We start from the raw sequence: 21,098 nt of genomic DNA on the forward strand, positions 1-21,098 counted from the left end.
CAAACGTTCGTAGTTGCGGCGTGCAGGTTTATGCAATTCTTCGACGATGGCTTGCCTAGACATTTTTAGAGATTACGTTTGAAGAGAAGCACCAGCGTGATGGGATTCAAAGAAGGTGGCACCTCGCTCGTGTTTTGAATGATCAGCTTATCGCCGGCACTCACGTCGAAAACGGTGAGATCTTCGTCTTCGTGTATTTCATATATGTTGCGCGTTTCGTTCCAACGTGCCAGAGGAATGTTTCCTGCTTTCTGGACACCGCGATTCGATATCAGGGTCATGGTGGGAACGCTAGCTTTTCTGCCGTGAGACCAGTACGAAAATTCGTTTATCTGAATCGTGCCATCGAGGAGAAACTTGTAGTACGGATGATAAGGATGCAACATGTACAGTTTGTTACCTTCGACGAACGTGGAGATTCTCTGTTGATTGGGTACGCTGTTGATTTCGATGGCTTGCAGAGAATGCAGTTTAGCGAATTTAGTATCGACGCTAACGAGGTTGCTGTGAAGCTGTCCCAGTGTATTTTGTACGGGCAACAAATGTTCGACGATGGTATTCGTTACAGTAGAAAATGACGGTTTGATTTTCACTTCCACGTTCAACTGCTTGTAGTTTTCGTTGAGTTCTTGCAGCTTGGCACCGAAAGAGGCCAGCGTCGATTCCTGCGTGGATTCCAGCACTCCAACTTGATCTCTGATGTTGACGACAATACTCTGAAGGTTCTCGACTTGATTTAATTTCGAACTTTTCTCGGTAAGATCGTTCACGATGCTTCGCATCTCGGTAAACTGCGTGTGAAGGTCGGCGACGCTCTGCGAAGTGGGCAGCGTCGACACCAGCGAAGCAAGTTCGTCTCGAATCTGTTCCACGCTCGCTGTTTCCGTTTCTAGTCGTTTCAGCATACGTGATATGTTCCTTTTCAAAGCGTGCAATTCTTTGGAGGTGGGGAGATTGGCCACCCTACTCTCGAGATCGCTCAACGAACTTTTCATGTCGCTCGATTCGGATAGTGCCGTCACGGCCGTTTTCAATTTTTCCAAATCTTCGCTCGAAGGTACGCTCGTCCGTAACAATTCCAAGTCACCCTGTATGTTGTCCAGCACATGATGAAAATGAGCAAGATTTGTTTCGACGTTCAAATTTTCTAAATATTCGATCTTCTGCTGAACCGTACTCAACGTGTCTTGTATGCTCGTCAACGCACTGGCTTCAGCGTGAATATTTTTAATTTCTTCGTTGATCAACTCCAGAGACGCCTGAAGCGTAGCGATGGTGGTTTGAATGTGTTCGAAATCTTGATAGGCTTCCAATTGAATTTTTATGTTCGCGACGCTTTTCCCGATGACCTGCAGTTCGTCCGACGATGGTAGGTTCGTCATGGTATCTTCCAAAGTCTGTAACTTGGATTTAATTTCTTCCAACGTGCCGGTGAATTCTTCTTGTAATTTGGAAACAACGACATGCAAGCGTTCTACATCAATATCCTTCACAACGGTTTGAAGTTCAGAGAAATTCTTTTCGATTGCCGAAGTTCGTTCTTCGATTTCGAGTTTCAATTTTTCCAAATCTTCATTTTTCGATTGAAATTGTTGTAATTTGGCCAAATCATTTTGAAGCTTATCCACGCTCAACTGTATATTTTGAACGTTGTCGTAAGAAGGTACGTCAACATAATTTTTTATGAGCGTTTTCAGTTCGGAATCGATTTTCAAAATAGGGTCGAGACATTGCGTTTGGAGCGTAGCGATCTCCGACTCTAAACTTTTGTTTAAGGTCTCCTGCAAAGCGATCAAATCGCTCCTCAACTTTTTAATTCGGACGTCCAACATAAGAATCTCTTCTGCATGGTCTACACGCTTAGTGTTGCCGAAAATGTCGTTAGGCATTTTGGTTAACGGTTATTTATAATAGGATAGACGATTCGTAATTCTACGAAGAGAGGAACAAGTTTGTCGTAATTTCCGAGGAGTTCGACGTACAGGTAATCTCCTGCGGAAACATCGTACGTAATGTTAGAAAGTATCTTGTCGTGCTTGATTCGAAAAATGTTCTTGCCGGTAGATATTTTGATTTCGCCTACGTTTTCCAGATTCACGGCGATTTGAAGTTTCCCATCGATCGGAATTTTGTAAAAATGTAAATTGTTGTTGAAGACGTAAAACATCTTGCCCACATCGTCATCCAATTTCGTCCAAATGCTGTTAAGGTGAACAATCAGTAGACCGTTGAGTTTAGTTAACATGGAAGGTAGAAATTTATGATCTGTCGTCGTGTGGTGTACAGTCTCCATGTTGGCTTGTTTTCGGAAACCAAAGAGATTCATATTATGCCGGTTATTTAAGAATACGGTCAAAGTTTTTTTTGTAATAACAGTCAGTGTGTTTTTTTTTTTTTTTTTTTTTTTTATGAATCTTCTGTTGAAGATGGGCATATGTTACAGGTTTTGCTTTCTGCTAAGCGATAGTGCCCCCACGGCAGTGTGTGGATTCCACATTGGAGGACGCACCTCTTGTCGTCGTTGGGATCCAGGGCAATCTTCCTCACCTTGTTGGTGGTCAACACATGGTCGACGCTCTGGATGCGCTGTTCTGCTCTTAGAACCGACGACCTGGTCTTGAGGCAATCCACGAAGTCCTCGAATGTGAGATGCTCCCGAACCACCTGTCTGCCGACACCCTTGGCCTTTTTGGTAACGCTGCCCTCGGCTTTGATGGTATAGGCTTTGGCGCGAAGACCGGCAAACTCGAGAATTACATCACCGTCCTTCTCGTCTTTGAGTTTGCCAGGCTCCTTCTTGTTGCAAGTCGAGATTTTGTATCGGTTTGGCTGGGGATAGCCTGACGTGTCAAAGAGGTTCACAAAAGCTGGTACCTTGGCTATATCCCCGTATGCATCGTCCGTGCGAACGTGGTACACCAAGCTGTCTGTGTCCGTGTAGAGTAGGTTGATATTGTCGTTATAGTGCTGGCGTAGTATCTCATAATACATTTGAAACATGTGCAGTTTGCTCAGGTCTAATACTGAGGCACCAACATAAATTGGCTTGTTGAGCATCACCTTGTTCATCCTCATATGCACCAGAGCAAGCTGCTCATTATAAATAGTCCTCGATTTGAATAACGGGTTTGCTACGAGCCTGCGACATTGTGCTTTGTTTGATATTAGCCTCACATCTACATGATTTCGCACATTCTCCATAGTTTTCCCAAACACCGCATTGTTCATTAACTTGAAGAAATCGCGATCGAAATCAGAAGTGGCGGCTGTACGATGTTCGGTGTTGAGCTCGATGTATGGCTTCAACCATGGAGAATGCTCGAACTTGAGGATGTGGTGAACTGCGTGGACCGTGACCCCTCGCTGCATCAACCACCGGAGATTCTGGTAGTGCAGGACGTAATTCTTCTTGGGTTCGAAATCCATGATGAGCTTCTTCTGGTTGGAATCGGGTGGACACTTGAACTCGGGTGCAGGGGGGAGATCGCAGAACAAATCCTGCAGCTCCTCGGAGAACTCAAGGTCCACCTCGGCAAAGAACCCATGTTCCGAATCGTCGAAGTTTTTGATGTCGAATTCGGAAGAATCAGCCCACTTGAACCCTCTAAAGGGGAGTGGCTGCATCATGGAGTGCCCGTAGAGGTTATTGACGTCCGTGTACATGATGTAGCTTGACGGTTGTGAGGGGTCGTAGCCGGTAGCCATGTGATGGTTGTTGGCGTGCGAGTGTCGCTGCGTCACCTGGACCATTCCACCCCGCACGGCACGTTCCACAAACAGCATCATGTCCACGTCCGAAAGAAGCTCAAGCCTGACTTTCGTAACAAGAAGCATGGCCGACCATGCCAGTCCGGGAAGACTGTAGAAGTATGCAGGGTCCAGCTTGTAGATGGTCTTCGCAGTTGCACGAAACGCCTGGATCACATCGGCGAGGAGCGTCACATCAAGTTTGAGGTACGCATCGTGGTAGTCCCCGAGATTTTGGCAATCCAGCTCGCGCCACATGGACTGAGCATGGTTATAGTCATCCTCAGAGATGCCCGAGCCTCGCAGCTTGCTATAGAAGTTTGCTCGAGGAGGAAACGACGTCTCCGCAAACTTGGTAGAGTCGGTGACGTATTCGTAGGGGTAGACCCCCTTACGCCTGAAGAGACCGGCGTCCAAGTTCGGAAAATTCGCAGAGGTGATGAGCATTTTCTCGTCGCTAAGCTTCCCCGCGAGAGCATCGAGGCTTGCCGGGAGGAACCTCAGGGAGTCGAGGAAGCGAAGCTCGACGGTAGAGTCTAATCCTGGGATTCGAACCCATTTGCTCACACTGATGTAACGCTCCTCGTTCTGCGCCAGAACGTTGATTCGCATGTCGTCGTACCCAAAGTGAGGCACCAGATGGTGGAAGTCGTATCCCGAGCCATTGTGAAAAAACACAGGGATGAAGCACGGGTCCCGGGCCAAGCGGTTGCAATCGCTGCACCAAGGACCAACGTACCTACCATTAAAGTGATCGTGGTGTCGGACTTTACAGTTGTTGGCGGTGTACTCCTCGACGCAGACAGGGCAAGCGATGGCCTCGTCGTGTCTACGTTGATCGTCGGGGGACAGTGGGAGCATAGACTTGGGGGTTGACAGCACCTTCCCTATCTCGTTGGCTTCCACAACCATCCTCTCGAGGAAGTGTTTGGCTGCGTCGGGACCACGGTACACGTAGGGCTCAGGGGCGATGTGCTGGTCTCGTCGCACCACAACGTAGGCGAAACTGGATGCCTCGTGGAGTTGGTAAGGGGTAGTGGAGGAAACTTCAGGATCGGGATAGCAAGTGGACAGGGGTTTGAGGAAGGCCTCGAAGTCCGCGATGATGATAGCGGGGTGCTCTACCATGGCACTGCACATGTGGAAACACTCCATGGTGCCAGGTTCGGGCAAGTCTGCCACCCCCGGTTCGTTGGCATTGCAGTAGAGCTTGTGGTTAGCAAGCTTCTCGGCAGCGATGTTGGGACCTCGAACATGTTGGTAACTGCGTTGATCCCGTCCGTCGAATATTGACAAGCACCTGCGACAAACTTTTTTGTGGTGTTCGTGTTTGCTTGTTTGGCTCGAAACAAGCCGAGAGAGGGAGCGGATGAGGGTGTAATGGTGGTGGGTCTCGTTCTTGATGAGCAGAAGATGAATTTCCTGCACACCATCGTCGTCTACGTCGCTCACCCGGATAGGGTACACCACATTTTTGCCGGTGAGGCCATAAACGTTAATGGCCAACCGAGGGTTGTGTGTACGAGCCTCGAACTTGCGAATGTCCGAAAGCGTCACCGGGTAGTCGATCCCAGCCATCGCATCTTCCAGCTCTGGCTCGTGGGGTAGGTAGTGGCTAACTCGGCGTGGTTGGTTTTTCCGGTGGACAGGGTGTAACGCTGCAAGCACACACCATATGAAGCACTTGTTATCTTTATTTTGGATGTTCAGGACGGCCTTTTTATCCACAATCGCTTTTGGTAAGGGGACGTAGCTGGAGGCGGAGAGAGGCACAAACTTGCAAAGTTTGACGCACAGTTCGTGAGGCTCGCCGCACAGCGAACCCCCCGAGCCCTTGGCTTGATGTTCCTCCTGCTTTGCCACCAGCTCCTCGGCAAACTTATTGTAGATGACCTCTAGGTTGTCGACATCCGCCAGATGCAGCGTCTTCGCCTTGGTGTTGTGGCAGAAGCTGTAAATTTCACCAGACGGCTTCTTGTACTGGCAACGTAGCGAAGCGTAGAATTTGGTGGAGTGCGTTGCAAGCGCATCGCCGAGGATAGAAATAATTTGCGCTTGCACGTTCTCCAAAAAGCTACGCACGTCGCATGAGCCCTCCGAAGTAAGGGGAAAATCCTCTAACAACCGCTCGAAAGCAAACTGGTCTGCTTTCGCCACAGTCTTGATGCGTTTGGCAGATGGTGGCGAGTCGGCTTCCGCTTTCCTCTTGGTTGAGCTGGTCGACGGTTGAGCCCCAGATGTACTTTTGCTTAAACAAGTAAGCTTATGCTTTTTGGCATACGCAATTGTAATGTGTTTATTGCATCCGGAACACAGTTCGGTGGCAGCCAAATGCTTGCCTGGCACGCAGGTACGACAATGTCTTGCAAAATTTTTGCTTAATATAGTCTTTTTGCACACAGGGCAACTTTTCATAGAGCGCATTTTTTCGGGGTATGTTTATTTATATGTGATCTGTTGGTGGTAGAGTGTTTACAAAAACAAAAATGCCTTATGAGAAAAATTTTGTAAGGTAATTCTAATTAGTGTTAGTTCGAGGGGTTTATTTATATATGGGTAGTGTTGTCTTCCTCAAATATGTGCTTTAATCAACCCTATAAAAAAATAAAAAAATATATAAGAAAAATATGATTGTAGATAGAAAAAACACAATAAATATTGTATGCAATACGAAAATAATAAAGGCGCCAGCGCGCGCGCGTGTGGCACATCGTTCCCCCGGTAGGTTTACAAAAGTCACAATAGGTCTTTTTTTTTTTTTACAGTAACGTTGGCATCTCTATTTTTTTAGTTGTAAGTGGGTTGCCAACACTAGTTAATAATGCTACACACACACGCACACACATACTATGCTGCCATCCATCTCTTTTACAACAGTATATATTTGTTGCCGGCTCTCCTTGCCCAGTGTGTGTAGGTTGACAAAAATTGCTTTATGCACTGTAAGGCAAGCCTCAAGCAAACTTGCCAGTTGCTTTAGGTTAGGTTACACCAAAAAAGCTGTAGGTAGGCATTGGCAGCACTGTCGGTTGTTTGACTCTCCCCCCTCTCCTCTCTCTTTTTTTTTTTGTAAAAAGCTATGGCAAAAGTACCAGTAGGTTGGCAAATTGCTTTATGCACTGTAAAATAAGTTTTAAGTAAGGTTGCCAACTGCTTTAGATTAGATTAGATCGAAAAAAAACCTTGGTAATTTTTCGAGTAAGGTGTTGCCAACACTGCAAGGCAAGCCTCAAGTGTTGCTAGCTTCTTGCTTTAGGTTAGGTTAGGCCAAGATAAAAAACCTTGGTGATTTTTCGAGTGAGTTGGCAACACTGCAAGGCAAGCCTCAAGCGTTGCCAGCTGCTTTAGGTTAGGTTAAACCCAAAAAAAAAACCTTGGCGACTTTTTCGAGTAAGGAGTTGGCAATATTGCAAGGCAAGCCTCAAGCAGTGTTGCCAGCTGCTTTAGGTTAGGTTAGGCCAAGATAAAAACCTTGGTGACTTTTTCGAGTGAGGAGTTGGCAACACTGCAAGAAAATGGAGCTCATGCCTTACGAGAGAAATCCATTAAGGCGAGCTCCACCGAGCTCCACTTTCGGGCGTTGAACCCGGTTGATTGTACTACTCTCATTGTAGGTTAGTTTAGTGCATAAAACATCGTAAAATAAAAAATAGGTAAAAGGACTGTTCCAGAACAAAACTGGCAACATTTGAGGCTTGCCTTGCAGCGTTGCCAACTCTTTGCCTTAGGTTAGGTTAGACCCAAAAACCTTGGTGATTTTTTCGGGTGAGGAGTTGGCAACACTGCGAGAAAATGAGGCTCATGCCTTACGAGAGAAATCCATTAAGGCGAGCCTCACCGAGCCTCATTTTCGGTTTCTCAACCGGCCTGATTGTACTACTTACTACATCTATTATATGAAATTAATCAACCGTCATTTTAGAAAATCAGACCGAGAAAAAATAACTCCTTTTCAATGTGGGCATAATCCAAAATCATGAATCAGCCAAGATTTTCCAATTCTTTTATTAGGCCTATATCATGAATGAACTCTAGAATCATTACAATGAGCCATTTGGAGTAATTGTTAATAATAACACATTTGAGTTGAATGGCATAATGACAATGTCGTCGCTTTTTAATCAAGAAATTCTGGATTCGATACCCAATGGAGGCACATACTGATTCGAATACCAATTTATACTGTACGCCCAGTCCCAATTAGCTTATCTGTGCATTAAGTGAACTTAAAACAATCTTCAAATCCAACTTGACATAGCGTAGAGACTAACATTGTCGCCTTGCAATTAAGAAGCACCCGGTTCCGGTAGATGAACATTGTATAACTATTCAGATCCCTTTTTAAACCGTGTGTCTGGTCCTGATTATATTCTGAGCAAAAAGTGGTCTTCTAACATTAAATTTCATGAATAAATGTATCATAAGCCATATTATTTTTGTGTGCTTGACTATTGGTATGTATTCCATTTATTTTTAAGTATAGGTGTAACTTGGCGGGGGCAATGGGGAAACTTCCGCTCCATAATTTTCAGTTTTATTAAAGTTTACAAGTGAACGATATTTCTGTTAACCTCGTGGGACTTGAGGAGCAAAGTAATAAACATTATTTCTTTATGCAACAGTTATTTAGTAAAATAATAGTGACTGACTCACGATCTCACCATCGAAAGTTGTAAATTCGAATCCTGGCTTGGACCTGCGCGTGTTTCATCATCATTTATCCTCATAGTAGCGATTTCCCAAGGCGTGGCAGAAGAGCGACGTAAAATAAAACTAGAGAAACTGCATAAGAATGCTCGTACTTTCACAAATGCCAATATGTGTTCACAGTTAGTTAAGGGGCATTCCATGTGAAAGTGCCCTCAAACTCAATTTTTAAAATTAAATGCAGTGTTGTAACTTCATTTTATCTTGTAAATGAACAAACTAAAATTGTTATTTGAATAGAAAATCAAGTATCATACATAATTAAGATAGAAGATATTTTACATATTATTCGATATGGGTGTGTGTCGGGGGGGGGGAGTGTACCTGATATCACCCAACCTGTCTCGTTCCCACCAAGTTTTGGTCTTTCCCGTCTCGTCCCATGAAAATGCCATCTCGTCTAGTGCATGAGGAACATTAATGTTAACCATAGAAAAGGTGTCTCCTAAGAATTGAGCAAGCACCTCCACATAACAATGAAAGAACATTCTGCCAAACTCGAATGACTCTTTGTTGGTATGGTTGGTGCCGAGAAGAGCCCAAGGTGGGCTTGTTATAATCGATAACATACCCTACGAGAGACACCTCTGGGAAATAAAGGAGAAACTAAAACTTTGTCCGAGATTCACGATCTCGTTCGAGACTTTGTTACGATATTGAAAAAAATAATCATTTAAACCGAATGTCTAATATTTTAGAAGGCGACTTCCTCATATAAATAATGCATTTTGTGTATAATTAATAATTACTATAACACCAGTTTATTCGTTGTACAAGTAATTCTGAATCGGATGATTGGTTTGCATATATATTGAGGATAATATCCCGTTTTCGAGGTCTGGTAGCGTCGAAACGAGACGTCAGTTGTCTTAATAACTTCTATGGGTAAATTTCTCGTATCGGACAAACGGATTTCTTCAAATTTACAGGAGAAATTACTTACCGAATGCAGTTTCTTTATAGTTGTGGAAGTTCGGGGAAGTGTTTTCTCGCATCGTTCATTGAATTTTGCCGGTAAATCATCTATTTTTCGATATAAATGTGTGACCGATGCACGGAAGCTGTTGCATCCATTTCCTTCCAGCCAGATGTTGCCTGTGTGTGATGACGTAATCACGGTCAATGGCGGTCAGTGTTTCCAAACACGTGTTTTTGTAACTGAAGAAGGTACGTTTCCGCTTCCGCAAACAAATTGTTTGTGGGGCTATGCGAGAATGGTGTGTGTAGTGTTACCCACGGGACGAGACGGGACAGGCTTTTAAAAATTCGAGACGAGATTGATCATGTGTCCCGAGACAAACTAATATTTTCGAGACGAGACAGCATTTCACAGCATTTCCACGAGACGAGACAGGCCAAAGTCTCGTCTCGTGGGCAACACTAGGTGTGTGGGGCTACGCATTTTTTTCCTAAACCATTTTTTAACTATTGTAACCTAAACGTGACCCTACCTAACCTAACCTTACCGGAAATGGTTCGTGGGGCTATGCGTCAATGGTTTGTGGAGCTACGTAGGTATTTTTGAGTGCAGTGGGGTGGAAACACTGCATGCCGAGTACAGTAGTGAAACTGTGACTGCCATTTTGCGTGTTACCGAAGGCAAAAAGAAACTAAGAAAACTTACTCGATATGTCGCAAATAGAGCTTATTTCCGTGAAATAAGCGAAATGCCACCTTCAACAATGTTTCTCAATGCAGAATACGTTAAGTACGAATATTGAAATTAAAAGAACTAGCAAATTTCAGCCGTTTGTCCGATACGAGAAATTTACCCTTCTATGCACTGTGAAAGTATATACTGTGACCGTTTTTTTTTTTACTTGAGACGAGAACGAGAATTGCTCTTCGACATCGAGACTAGACCGTCAATGAGACATTTATTAATGAACACAAGACACACATTAACAACTCGAAACGAGACTGCCATGTCTCGTCTTGTCCCGATACAACCCCTACTGGTGAAGTCGTGAGTCGACAAAACCAACACGCTAGGCTAATGAGACGAGTACAAAATTGAAAATATATCGTACCATTTCCGTATGTAATCTTACACACATTATTTCATTGGAACCATTATACATTAACTAAACCCCGCGACTTTTCACATATATAGACCCAAACGTGCGCGCAGAATATAGTTCCGCTGCAATACTGCAGATTTTCTCACTGTCTGTAATGTGAATAGCTCGGCGGTTGAGGCAAAACTGGCACGGGAGATGCTGTCGCCGCTTTCGCGTGTATTACGACATAAAACCTGCTGCAAACTTAACCTGTCGCGGGGCTCAAGTATTGACATTTTCTGTACAACTGATGTAATCTTCTACATTATATGTTTTTTTTTACCTGCATAAAAATATTTTATCACAATTTATAATGACTGCGCTGCGCACGCAGAAAGGAAACACAACTGAAATTGACGTATGGAAAAGAAAGCAAAATAGAAAATGTAAAGATATCATGAATATCATACTTTCATCTCATTATTATTTTGCACCACAGGTTAAATTTCGATCAATATAAGTTTAAAATTTATTTTTGAAAATTTGGACAGTAACCAATTTCGGAAGCAAAATTTTTCGCATGAGTGTAGAACTATTGCTCTTTCATCCATTATTTTAATCTGTACAGATCGTTAAACTGCCCCACACGCTCTCCGTAGGCTACACGTAAACTGAACACTCGAAGAGCAGACGACAAACCAGCTACACATAGCATGACGCAGTAGCGGTTTCTGCCTATTCGCACATTCCCACGTGCACATCCAAATGAATCTGATATGCAAATAATTATTATTATAATTACTTATTTATTAAACTCCATTTCCTTCGAAACATCAAGTGTTCCCACGCCGCTCCACCAAGAGAGATGGTGGAGAAGCCTGCGATCAGTGATATCTACCTGCGTAGACCGAGCCGCGCTTGGGGCTTGAACACAATGTTAGTTTTGTTCCCTCTGACGCTGTTGCAGCAGTCGCATAGAGGACGCTGATTGGGTCTTTTGGCTTGGGCGCCTTGCCAGGGGAGGTTGCATTATTTAGGAAAGCCATGAACGCAGCGATCGGTGTGTTAACAAATGTAGTGTTGCAAACCCATTCCATTGGAGATCGTGTGACAGAGTCGAGGCAACCCATACATCATTGAAAATTGAGGGATTTTTTCTAGAAAAGGGAAATTTCGATGGTATATTGTCCCCCCCGATTCTGCCCCTAGTATGACAGGGGAAGAAAAGGGGGAAGGGCAAGAGGGCAACTGAAAGCGAAACGGGTGTTCCAAACATGCCTGATGTTGCCTTTGCTTAGTGCATCTTGACCAAAATAAACGGTCCCTGTGGCGTAATGGCCGAATTATCAACCCGCGCTGAGGGAGCGTACATCAATCAGTCAGCTGTTTTGCATTGTTACTGCGTTGCAAAATTGTTTAGCGCTGTCAAAAGGTCGTTTCTGTTTCAGTGCAAACTGTTTGATTTCATGATGAATAGGAAAATTGCACAAAGCGAAAGCAGAGACTTAATATTTAACGTTGTTGAATTTTTGGAGGGAAGTGAGCTACAAAACTTGTAGCTTTTGATTGCACAGTAAGGCTAATCGGAACTGGACCTACAGTTTATAGTGGAATCCGAACCACTATGTGCCTCCACCGGGTATACAAAGCCTGTAGCAACTGAAGTAATATATGGATACGGCGGAATGGAGGGAAAAATTCTGAAGTACGAAGCAGGGCAGTGTGGACTGAGTGAGTACTGTAATTTTCTTTAAGATTTATTATTCTCTTGATTCTCTGTATTTCTAGGTTTTGAGTGATTTTGTCAGATTATCAATGCTGAATTGCATATTGCACAATATCATCGCTCTTCTCGTGATTGACTGGATAAATTCCTAAATATTTGAAATTTGTAAAAGATGTTAAAAAAAATCATGAAATATAACTCTGCCATAACCTCATTTTCAGTGAAAGGTGATAGAAACTTGGTTTGCCAATATATTAAGCATCATTATGTACACAAAAGCGGGTGCGAGTATTTGACAGGGGTGGTATAACACTTCTGGACGCGAGAAGAAAGTGCACTGCACACCCATAGAGCCAGACAACGAGCCGCCCCTGGCATGACATATCAACATGGCGGATCGTGTATTGAGCGCAACGCTAGCCTCGCAAGTTTGGAAGTATCTTTTTTGCCTTAAACTGAACGCAGAGAAACGCGAGAACTTGCTGGGGTCATTTGTCCAGGGTGTAGTTTTTAAAATTGCTGTAAAAAAATTGAGTGGAAATGTCCATTTTCATGTTCCAAAGGAACGTTAGTAGGTATTATATATATTATTATTATTATTATTTTCTTCCCCAGGTGTTATGAATGCAGCTGATTATTACGGCCTGGATGAACTACGCCGAGCTTGTGCAGGCTTCGTACAGTGCTGCATCAACGTAGACACCGTCTGTGCTCTTCTTGCTTCAGCTGAGCGGTACATTCAGTATAAATGCACTAAGTCACTAGTACAGAAGGTAAGACTTGAAATTTTCATATTTTTCTTAACCTCGTCAAATGCCTTTTAACCTTTGTCGACTATTTACGAAACATATGTTGGCTGTGCTTTCAGAGGCTAACTTATCTCATATTAACTCTCGAAAGCTTGAAAGAAATTGTCAGATATCACTTGAACATTAGCTAACCAGAGAATCTTCATTTCTGAGAGTGACATTAGCTCTAGAAAGGTCGGTATTTTCGCTGGAACTCGTCGTCGCCTTGTAATCAAGGGGTCCCGGGTTCGATACCCACTTAAAACTGTAGGTGCAGTCCCAATTAGCCTTACTGTGCATAAAGTGGACTTACACCAATTCAATCAATCAATCAATCAATCTTCGCTGGAACTGATCTATGCTTTAACCCAAGAGAACTTCGTCTTCAGTTCTGAAGATAAGAGTGACATTAGCCGTTGAAATCTTCTCCTGAATTCACCTAATAACGTGAGGAGAACGTCTTCAATTCAGTTTCTGATGAGTAGAGGGTGTGCGGGTCAAATTTTTTGGGTGGGATGGGATAGGGACGAAGAAAAATCGCAATTTGGAAATGTTCAAAATTTCCCGACACTCTACTACTACTAACAATTTCCGAGAAGTTTGACACTTACAATGCTGAAAACGCCGAGAATTTGCCCCTTTAAAAAAAATCCATTTGGAATTTCCTGACTGTTCGGGATCGGGATTTTTTTTCCAGGTACCGACTTTTCGGAATTCTACACACCCCTGTGATGAATGTAAAGCGGGCCGGGCCATACATTTACAAAGAAAACTAGAGGGAAATGCTCCCTTGCCGTTGGCGAGACGATACGATTGCCAAAAGCTGGAGTCAAATAGTTGCACACTTGCAGCTGGAAAATCAAGGTCACTCATTTCTCGTTGCGTTTTCTAGGCTTCGCCCATCCATTGCTTTCGGTCAATTTCTCGCAGCAAGACCCTTTCAAAACACAGAGTAGCTTGTTTGAATGTTATTTTAGATAGCGCCCTATTAAAGAAGAAAAGAAAGTGTAGATTCTGGTATTTTGCAATGATAATTGTGCATACAGCCATACGAATATGCAGAATGAGTTTAAAACTGAACAACAGAGAAAATTTATTACAGAAACTGTTCACACAACGACGAAGCTTTGCAATCACGTATCTACATAGAAGTATATTTCGAGGGGAGGGATCCAAACCAAGTGTCTTAGAATAGTAGTAATAATATAATATGATAGTAATATAATAATATGATAGTAATATATTAATAATTATTTAATTTATCGTGCGCCATTGCACCACAAACAATTGGACGAATAATCTCGGGAAAATGCCATGCAATTTATTGTTGTGAGAACAGAGTATTTGAAAGTTTGTTCATTACTTTCGCAGTCACGTATTTTTCCAGACCTGTTATAGTCATATTACAAATACACTTTTCACGAACAAACTAGTGTCTTGCGATATTACTAAAACTAGGTTCGAATCCCTTTATGACACCATACATCAATTCTTGCAATCTGAAATTCTGGGTTCAAATATCGAATGAAGTACATGCTGATTATTATTTATCGCTCATCCAGGAATTCGCGATTAAAATTACCACCTGAGCGCTAGTGTCGCTTCCAATATGGCCGCTCTAAGTAGGATAAATCTTTGTTTACATTCAGCAGTAGTACAAAATAGCAGCGTGTTGTCACGACTGGTATGGTAGAAAACGTTTAAATTACGCATTATTTTTAAATATTGCGAATGCGATGTGAATTCCAGGTACTCTAACAAACGTGAAGCTGTACTGAGAACGAAGCATTTAATTATGATAGGCAAAAATAACACGGAAAATGTAGACGAAACTATGTATACGCACTGGTTGTCCAAAGCAGTGCTGTATCATCTGCACGTCATGTTGTAACTGGGGTTCTCGGAAATTATTTGAAAATAAAGGAATTGAAATTGACCTGTACTTGAAAAGCTGGGACAGGAGAAAATTGAGAACATATCGTTGCAGTTCTTTCTCTAAAGAGAAAGGCTGGTTTAATAATAATATTCACGATTTCATCACCAGGCTAAATTCACTGAAAAAGGACATCGTACTAAATGAAACAGTAACATTAGCATGTCCACTTTTTTTTTTCTGGTTACATTTGACATTAATTCATTCTCAAACTATTGTCATCTTCTCTCTTAATCGACTTGCACCTGTTTCAAATTTCACACATACGTAATACATGGACACATTGGGTAAGACGCTTCATGATTTTTCGGAAAAAAAAGCTTTAATTATAAAGTACAATTTAGAACTTTACTTTCATGGTAATATATATTTATCTCTCGAAAAATAAAGTAATCAGACTCGTGCATTCTTCGTAATTTTCTTGCCAGATTACAATGTTATATCCCCCATACCAATCTTCTGTCAATTACGTTTTCCCTGATTTATTAACAAATTTCATTATGTTGATTCCATGGGGTGGAAACACATGAAAACTTTTAATTTGTTCTGGCCCATAAAACTATTTAGAGCAAAAAAAACCTGAACGGTAGACCTTAGTCCGCATATTCCCCATGCTTTAAACGACTTCAACACAACGTATCCTACTTAGAGTACTTCCTGAAAATCCCACCAGATGGCATATCGGTTAATTTTAATCGCGAATTGTACTTGGGAGGGGCGATTTTCCCGCGAAAGTTGTTACGTGCCAGAACGACAAACACAATTCAGTCGCAAGATGAAGTAGTTAGCGGGAGCGACAAGAGATGTCAGTACGAAGACGGAAACAGATTGTACAGATAAGAAGAGAAGAAATATGATTGTATATATAAGAATAATTAGGAAACAAATGAATGAATAATATAAAATCATGTATCTTAAAGAATAGACAGATTGTAAATGATAAACTATTAAGATAAAGTATTGTATTAACATGAATTAAATTGAGGAAAGTTGATAACCCAGGAAATGATTATGAAAATGTGTCCTTTTCTGATTTGTGAATCAGAATCGTTTTACTTACCTATGGCAAGGAGAAAGTTGTCTGTCCCCGGAGGTGCTATTATAAGTTACTCGACCCGAAGCACTTTCCGCTGCGCTTTCTGTTAGTAGCACTGGGCCAGTTGTAGCGCTTCACGTTAGCGATCCGTGGTATATTCCCTTTGGTTTGGCCTAGGAGGCGACGCTAGTTCTAAGATTAGACGCCCCTAAAATTTTATTTTTCGAGTATAGTTCTTTGACTAGGTCGTTATGCCAAAGAAAAGAGGGAAGAGAGCTGGCAAAAGAGTACGTGAATGCTGACGAAGGCGGAGAGACGATTAGCTGTGATCCGCTAGGTCTCCAATATGACATATCAAGGAGAGAGAAGGAATTTAAGCTTGTAGCTATAGAAGAATCGACGTCAGCACAGGACATTTATGACAACAGTAAAGGAAGCAATGATGAAGACCCAAGAAGAAAAGAGACTCATCTTAGGAGATAATATAAAGATGATATGATTGCAAAGTTATATGCCCATAACAGAAATTTTCCAATGGTTGTAAAGAAAGAAGAAAGTTCCAATATTTGATTGTAAATAGGAAGAAGAAAGTTGATTGTAAATAGAAATTAAGAAGAAGAAGTTTCCAATGATTGATTATAAGAAGAAGTTTCCAATGTTTGATTGAAAAAGAAGAGAAGTTTCCAAATATTGATTGAAAGAAGAAGAAGCCTTTCAACAATAGAAGATTGAATTGAAAAATGATGAAATAGATATGGGAAAAACTGCTTAGCGGTAATCCCAAGTAAAATGTAAATAAATAAAGATGATGAAGCTTTCCACAATAGAAGAAGTAGTTTCAAATTATTGATTGAAAGAAGAAGCCGCCTTTCAGAATCGTAAAAAATCCTAAAGTAGAAGCCTGTGGAATGTGAGAAGAAGCAGCATAATACATAGAATCATTACAACGTAGAAGGAAGGATATACTTATTAATAAAAATGATACTATTCAGCATATAAATTGTATAGATGTTTTTCCAGAATATATTTTCGGTTTAGACCTTCCGTAGTAGGTTAACCTTGTGTTTTCTTTCAAGTACAAACGTTATTACTCAATCCTAATAGCCCTAGGTATCTTTTGTTTCTACGCTGAGCTAAGCTGGCTCGTGTCAAAGAGAATGTGGCAAAGTCCATTCTAACCAATATTTACATAACTTTTACATAAACAGTGTGCAAGAACTACCCCGTGGTCTACAGGGGTTTACGCCCACAGCTGAAAACAAGGGTACTGGGTCCGAATCTGGGATAAGTAAAGGATGCTAATTAATTTTCTCATATTATATATTTCCATTGCCGTGATAAACCTAATTAGTAATGACATAGAGATGTGAATAGAAATGGGGAAATGAAGAAACAAGGACCTCTCCTATAGAATCATATCGCCCCTGTTGATGTAAAAATGTATAATTATGCATAAAGCATTAGGGTTGTTATTTACTTTTTTTTATAATTTTGTTTTAGAATGTATATTATTATCACACATCCTCAATACAAGCTTGGGAATAAATAATTAATAATAATAGTAATAACCATCTATAATGATTACACCAATTAAATAAAGGAGAGCTTACTGTATAATTCTGGTTAACTGCATGAAAGTATTTGTTATAATATTGATATATTTCATCTTCCTTAAAATCAAGTTTTACATAGGAAATGTAAATGTTAATCAGTAATGTAATTAAAAGGTTACTTTTTGTACAAAGGACAACTTCCTAAGACATTTGTAAATGTTATTATGGCAGGATTGTAAATCTTGGTTTGCTATAAGGATGTCAAAGGACATTTTTTGTTATCAGTAGGGACCAGGACTTTATGTATGTCCTATAAAACAGTAAAATATGTGTTATGTCATAATAATTTAAAAATTCAACATACATGTAACAATTAATCAATAGTACAAGCATATGGGACCTCTATGTCTATCTCTATCTGGCAAGAATCAGAATAAATATTTCTGCAAGGTTAGAAGAGAAATGAGTGATTGTAATCTTTTCTGGACAGATTGATCTTCTCAATTTGCTCATTGCTATTACTGTATACTTGTATTTACCTTTCGATGTGGATATTGTGGTTGTATCCAATATTCTAAATGTAGACTGTTGTGTTGTATGTATAGCATGCTAAAACATTTTCTTTTTTCACCAGGTGCTGGAATTTGTGGATGAACATGGGAACGAAGTCCTTAATCTTGGTTCTTTTACGCTTCTTCCCCAGCATGTAGTGAGGTTAATTATGGCACGGGAGGAACTCCGAGCTGATGAGTTCACAAAATTCCAGGTATGTGAGTTCATCAACCATATTCAGGAAGTGTCAAAAAATTTTGCTTCATTTGCATTGAAGCTACACACAAAATTGTGTATTAAATTGAATTTGGACACAAAATATTTAGTTATGCATAATAAGCATTGATTGATTTGATTTATTTTACTTTGATTTTCTGCCACTTTTGACTAATTGTGAAGATGAGAATGAGATATGATGAAATTGATGAAGGGACACTTACAAAGAACGCCAATGCCAGGCTGAGATTCGAACCTGGGACTATGGCCTTGTAGCATGCTGTGCTAACCACTCTGCCACGAAGGTTTATGCTTCCAAGTATTCTCGTCTTTATGTACCCTATCTTAATGTAAAATGCAAAATACAGCGTGTTTCAAAAAGAATATACGTATTACAAAGTATTATTTTGTCCAAACTATCGATCGCTGCACCCCGGCTCGGCTATTAGAGAAACGAATACATAGTCTAGTTTATATAATAGCCGCTAGATGTCAGTTGTGTTCTGTTTTGCTTGGTGACCGTCAGATGTTTGAAATGGCTACTCCGCAGCAGAAATCATTTTGTGTTCTCGAGTTTGCGAAGTGCAATTCCGTGATTACAGTGCAAAGATGTTTCAGGTTGATGTACCAAATTGATCCTCCGAATGGGTGGAACATTCGCAGATGGTATCGACAGTTTGTAAATACAGGATGTGTATGTAAAGGAAAGAGTCCTGGCCGCCCTCGTGTTCCTGAAGAAAATGTTGCACGAATTCAAACTGCTTTCCAACGTAGCCCTTCAAAATCAACTCGTCGTGCCAGTCGGGAGTTACAACTTCCTACAACAACAATTTGGTGTGTTTTGAGACGTCGGCTGGTTATGAAGCCGTACAAGGTACAGCCAGTGACGTGCGGTGACGTCGACACTTGGGGTAGCAGTCAGTGGCGTGCTCAAGGGGGGGGTGGTTGGTGTGGGTCACACCCCTCCTCCCTTTAGGGCCAGTATTCCTACAAAAAAGAAGAATGTCAATAACAGGAAAAGATTCCAAAATTATGAATGAGTACCAGAAAAAAGTACACGTAACCCCCACCCACATTCGAAAGTAAAAAACTATTTGATTTGACTCTAAGCCAGAGATCCTGGGTTCGAATCTCGGATTGGCCATTTGTGTTCTTTGTGTGTGTTCCTTCATCTATTTTGTTGTACCAAAGGTGCGGAAAAGCGGAGTAAAATGAACCAAATTGAGCAATCAATCAATGATTTGATTTCATTTTTGTTACTTAGCGTCGCTTTTTTGTCACATTTGGTTAATTGCGAAGATACGATGAAATTGATGAAGGGACGAGCACAGGGAACGCCAATGCCTGGGTCGGGGTTCGAACCCGGAAATCCTGGTGTCGTAGCGTGCGTGATAACCAGTCCCCCACGCTTGGTTGATTTGGTGACAGGTAACAAAACACAACACACTTTTTTGTAGTTTCTTCAATGATATTCATTTGACTTTTTGAGTTCTGAGATACATTTTTTATTCCAAATTATTTCATTATTCACTGCAACACATAGGACAAGAATGCGCACTCATCACGGGTTCGAATCCTGGTCTGGATTGTTCATATGAGGTCCCTTAACCAATTTCATCATATTATCACTCAATCCTCATTTTCGCGATAACCAAATGTGGCAGAAAAGCGAAGTAAAATAAACCAAACCAACAACAATATGAACACGCGTTCTCTTGCCCAAATAAATACATCCGTATTTATGACTGTTAGAGACCAAGAGTAGTATATTTAAATAAAACACTACTAAAACGAGAGTCAGATAGAGCCTGAGCATATATTTGTAATTTAATCATTATATATTCCATATTTGTAAAAGAAAAAAAGAAAGAAAGCATAACATCATTGTCTGCACATAACACGTTCCCATTTCATAAATAATAAAACTACATCCCATATTATACATACGCACATATTGTACAACGTGTAAAAGGTTGTGTAAATACAGAGAACATAAGTACTGCAGAAAATTTTACCCTGAGTTCTTTACAGGATTTACAAAAAATTTATGAGAAACCAATCCCCTATTTGTCCTATAGGAGTAGACTGGGGGACCTGAAAGCCTGGGCTTTCAACCATTGCAGCAGGGGGCGAGGGGACAAGAGAGGTAGAGGTAGAAATCTTCCTTTTCCTTGGGCCGGCCGTTTCTACCCGAAAACTGGTCTGGCGGAAGAAGAGCGAGCTAGGGTATCCAGCCAGCTTTGCCCGCGGAGAACACCGATGGACGAGAAGCGCGTGGAAAAGAAAGTGTTGCGTATGAGCTGTGGTGGCTTTAACAAGACATTAAATATTGTGATTTGAATATAATTCGAGATGTGAGATTGATTGATCTATCTCTGCTAGACTAGCTACTCCTCAGTGCACGTCACTGGGTACAGCTGTTACAAGCTGTGCGTCAAAGAAGAATGGGCCGTAAACAGATGATCGGGATATCGCGCAAAACACATTCACTTTGGGCGAATCTCGTACATGTTCAATGAATGCATGTGGGTTCTGTAGGCCCCAAATGCGAACATTATGTTTGTTTACCTGACCACTGACATGAAACGCAGCTTCATCACTAAACACGATGCGTTGTGCGAAAGTGTTGTCATTGTCAATAGCATCAAGAATCTCGTTACAAAATGCCACACGTTTGTGTTTGTCATCAGGACGCAGAGCTTGTAACAGCTGTACCTTGTACGGCTTCATAACCAGCCGACGTCTCAAAACATACCAAATTATTGTTGTAGGAAGTTGTAACTCCCGACTGGCACGACGAGTTGATTTTGAAGGGCTACGTTGGAAAGCAGTTTGAATTC

The 21,098-nt window shown here is 41.4% G+C and overlaps 2 protein-coding genes across 5 annotated transcripts in view; one reads left to right on the plus strand and one right to left on the minus strand.

Annotated features, from left to right (window-relative positions):
- LOC145986365 (alpha-amylase-like) overlaps positions 1–15,981 on the minus strand; it is a 307,352-nt gene extending 291,371 nt beyond the window's left edge. Inside the window, exon 1 of the mRNA XM_083120266.1 lies at positions 15,962–15,981. The gene's annotated coding sequence lies outside the window, so the exon portion shown is untranslated. The remainder of the gene's footprint in view (positions 1–15,961) is intronic.
- gprs (speckle type BTB/POZ protein) overlaps positions 1–21,098 on the plus strand; it is a 352,627-nt gene that overhangs the window by 304,930 nt on the left and 26,599 nt on the right. For all 4 annotated transcript variants that reach the window (XM_083120268.1, XM_083120267.1, XM_083120269.1 and 1 more), the window contains 2 exons: positions 12,796–12,953; positions 18,125–18,256. In XM_083120268.1, the coding sequence (XP_082976394.1) occupies positions 12,796–12,953; positions 18,125–18,256 (290 nt within the window). The remainder of the gene's footprint in view (positions 1–12,795; positions 12,954–18,124; positions 18,257–21,098) is intronic.

The sequence above is a fragment of the Lepisma saccharinum genome, chromosome 4 (genome assembly GCF_977018435.1).
Source record: "Lepisma saccharinum chromosome 4, izLepSacc3.1, whole genome shotgun sequence".
Lineage (NCBI taxonomy): Eukaryota > Metazoa > Arthropoda > Insecta > Zygentoma > Lepismatidae > Lepisma > Lepisma saccharinum.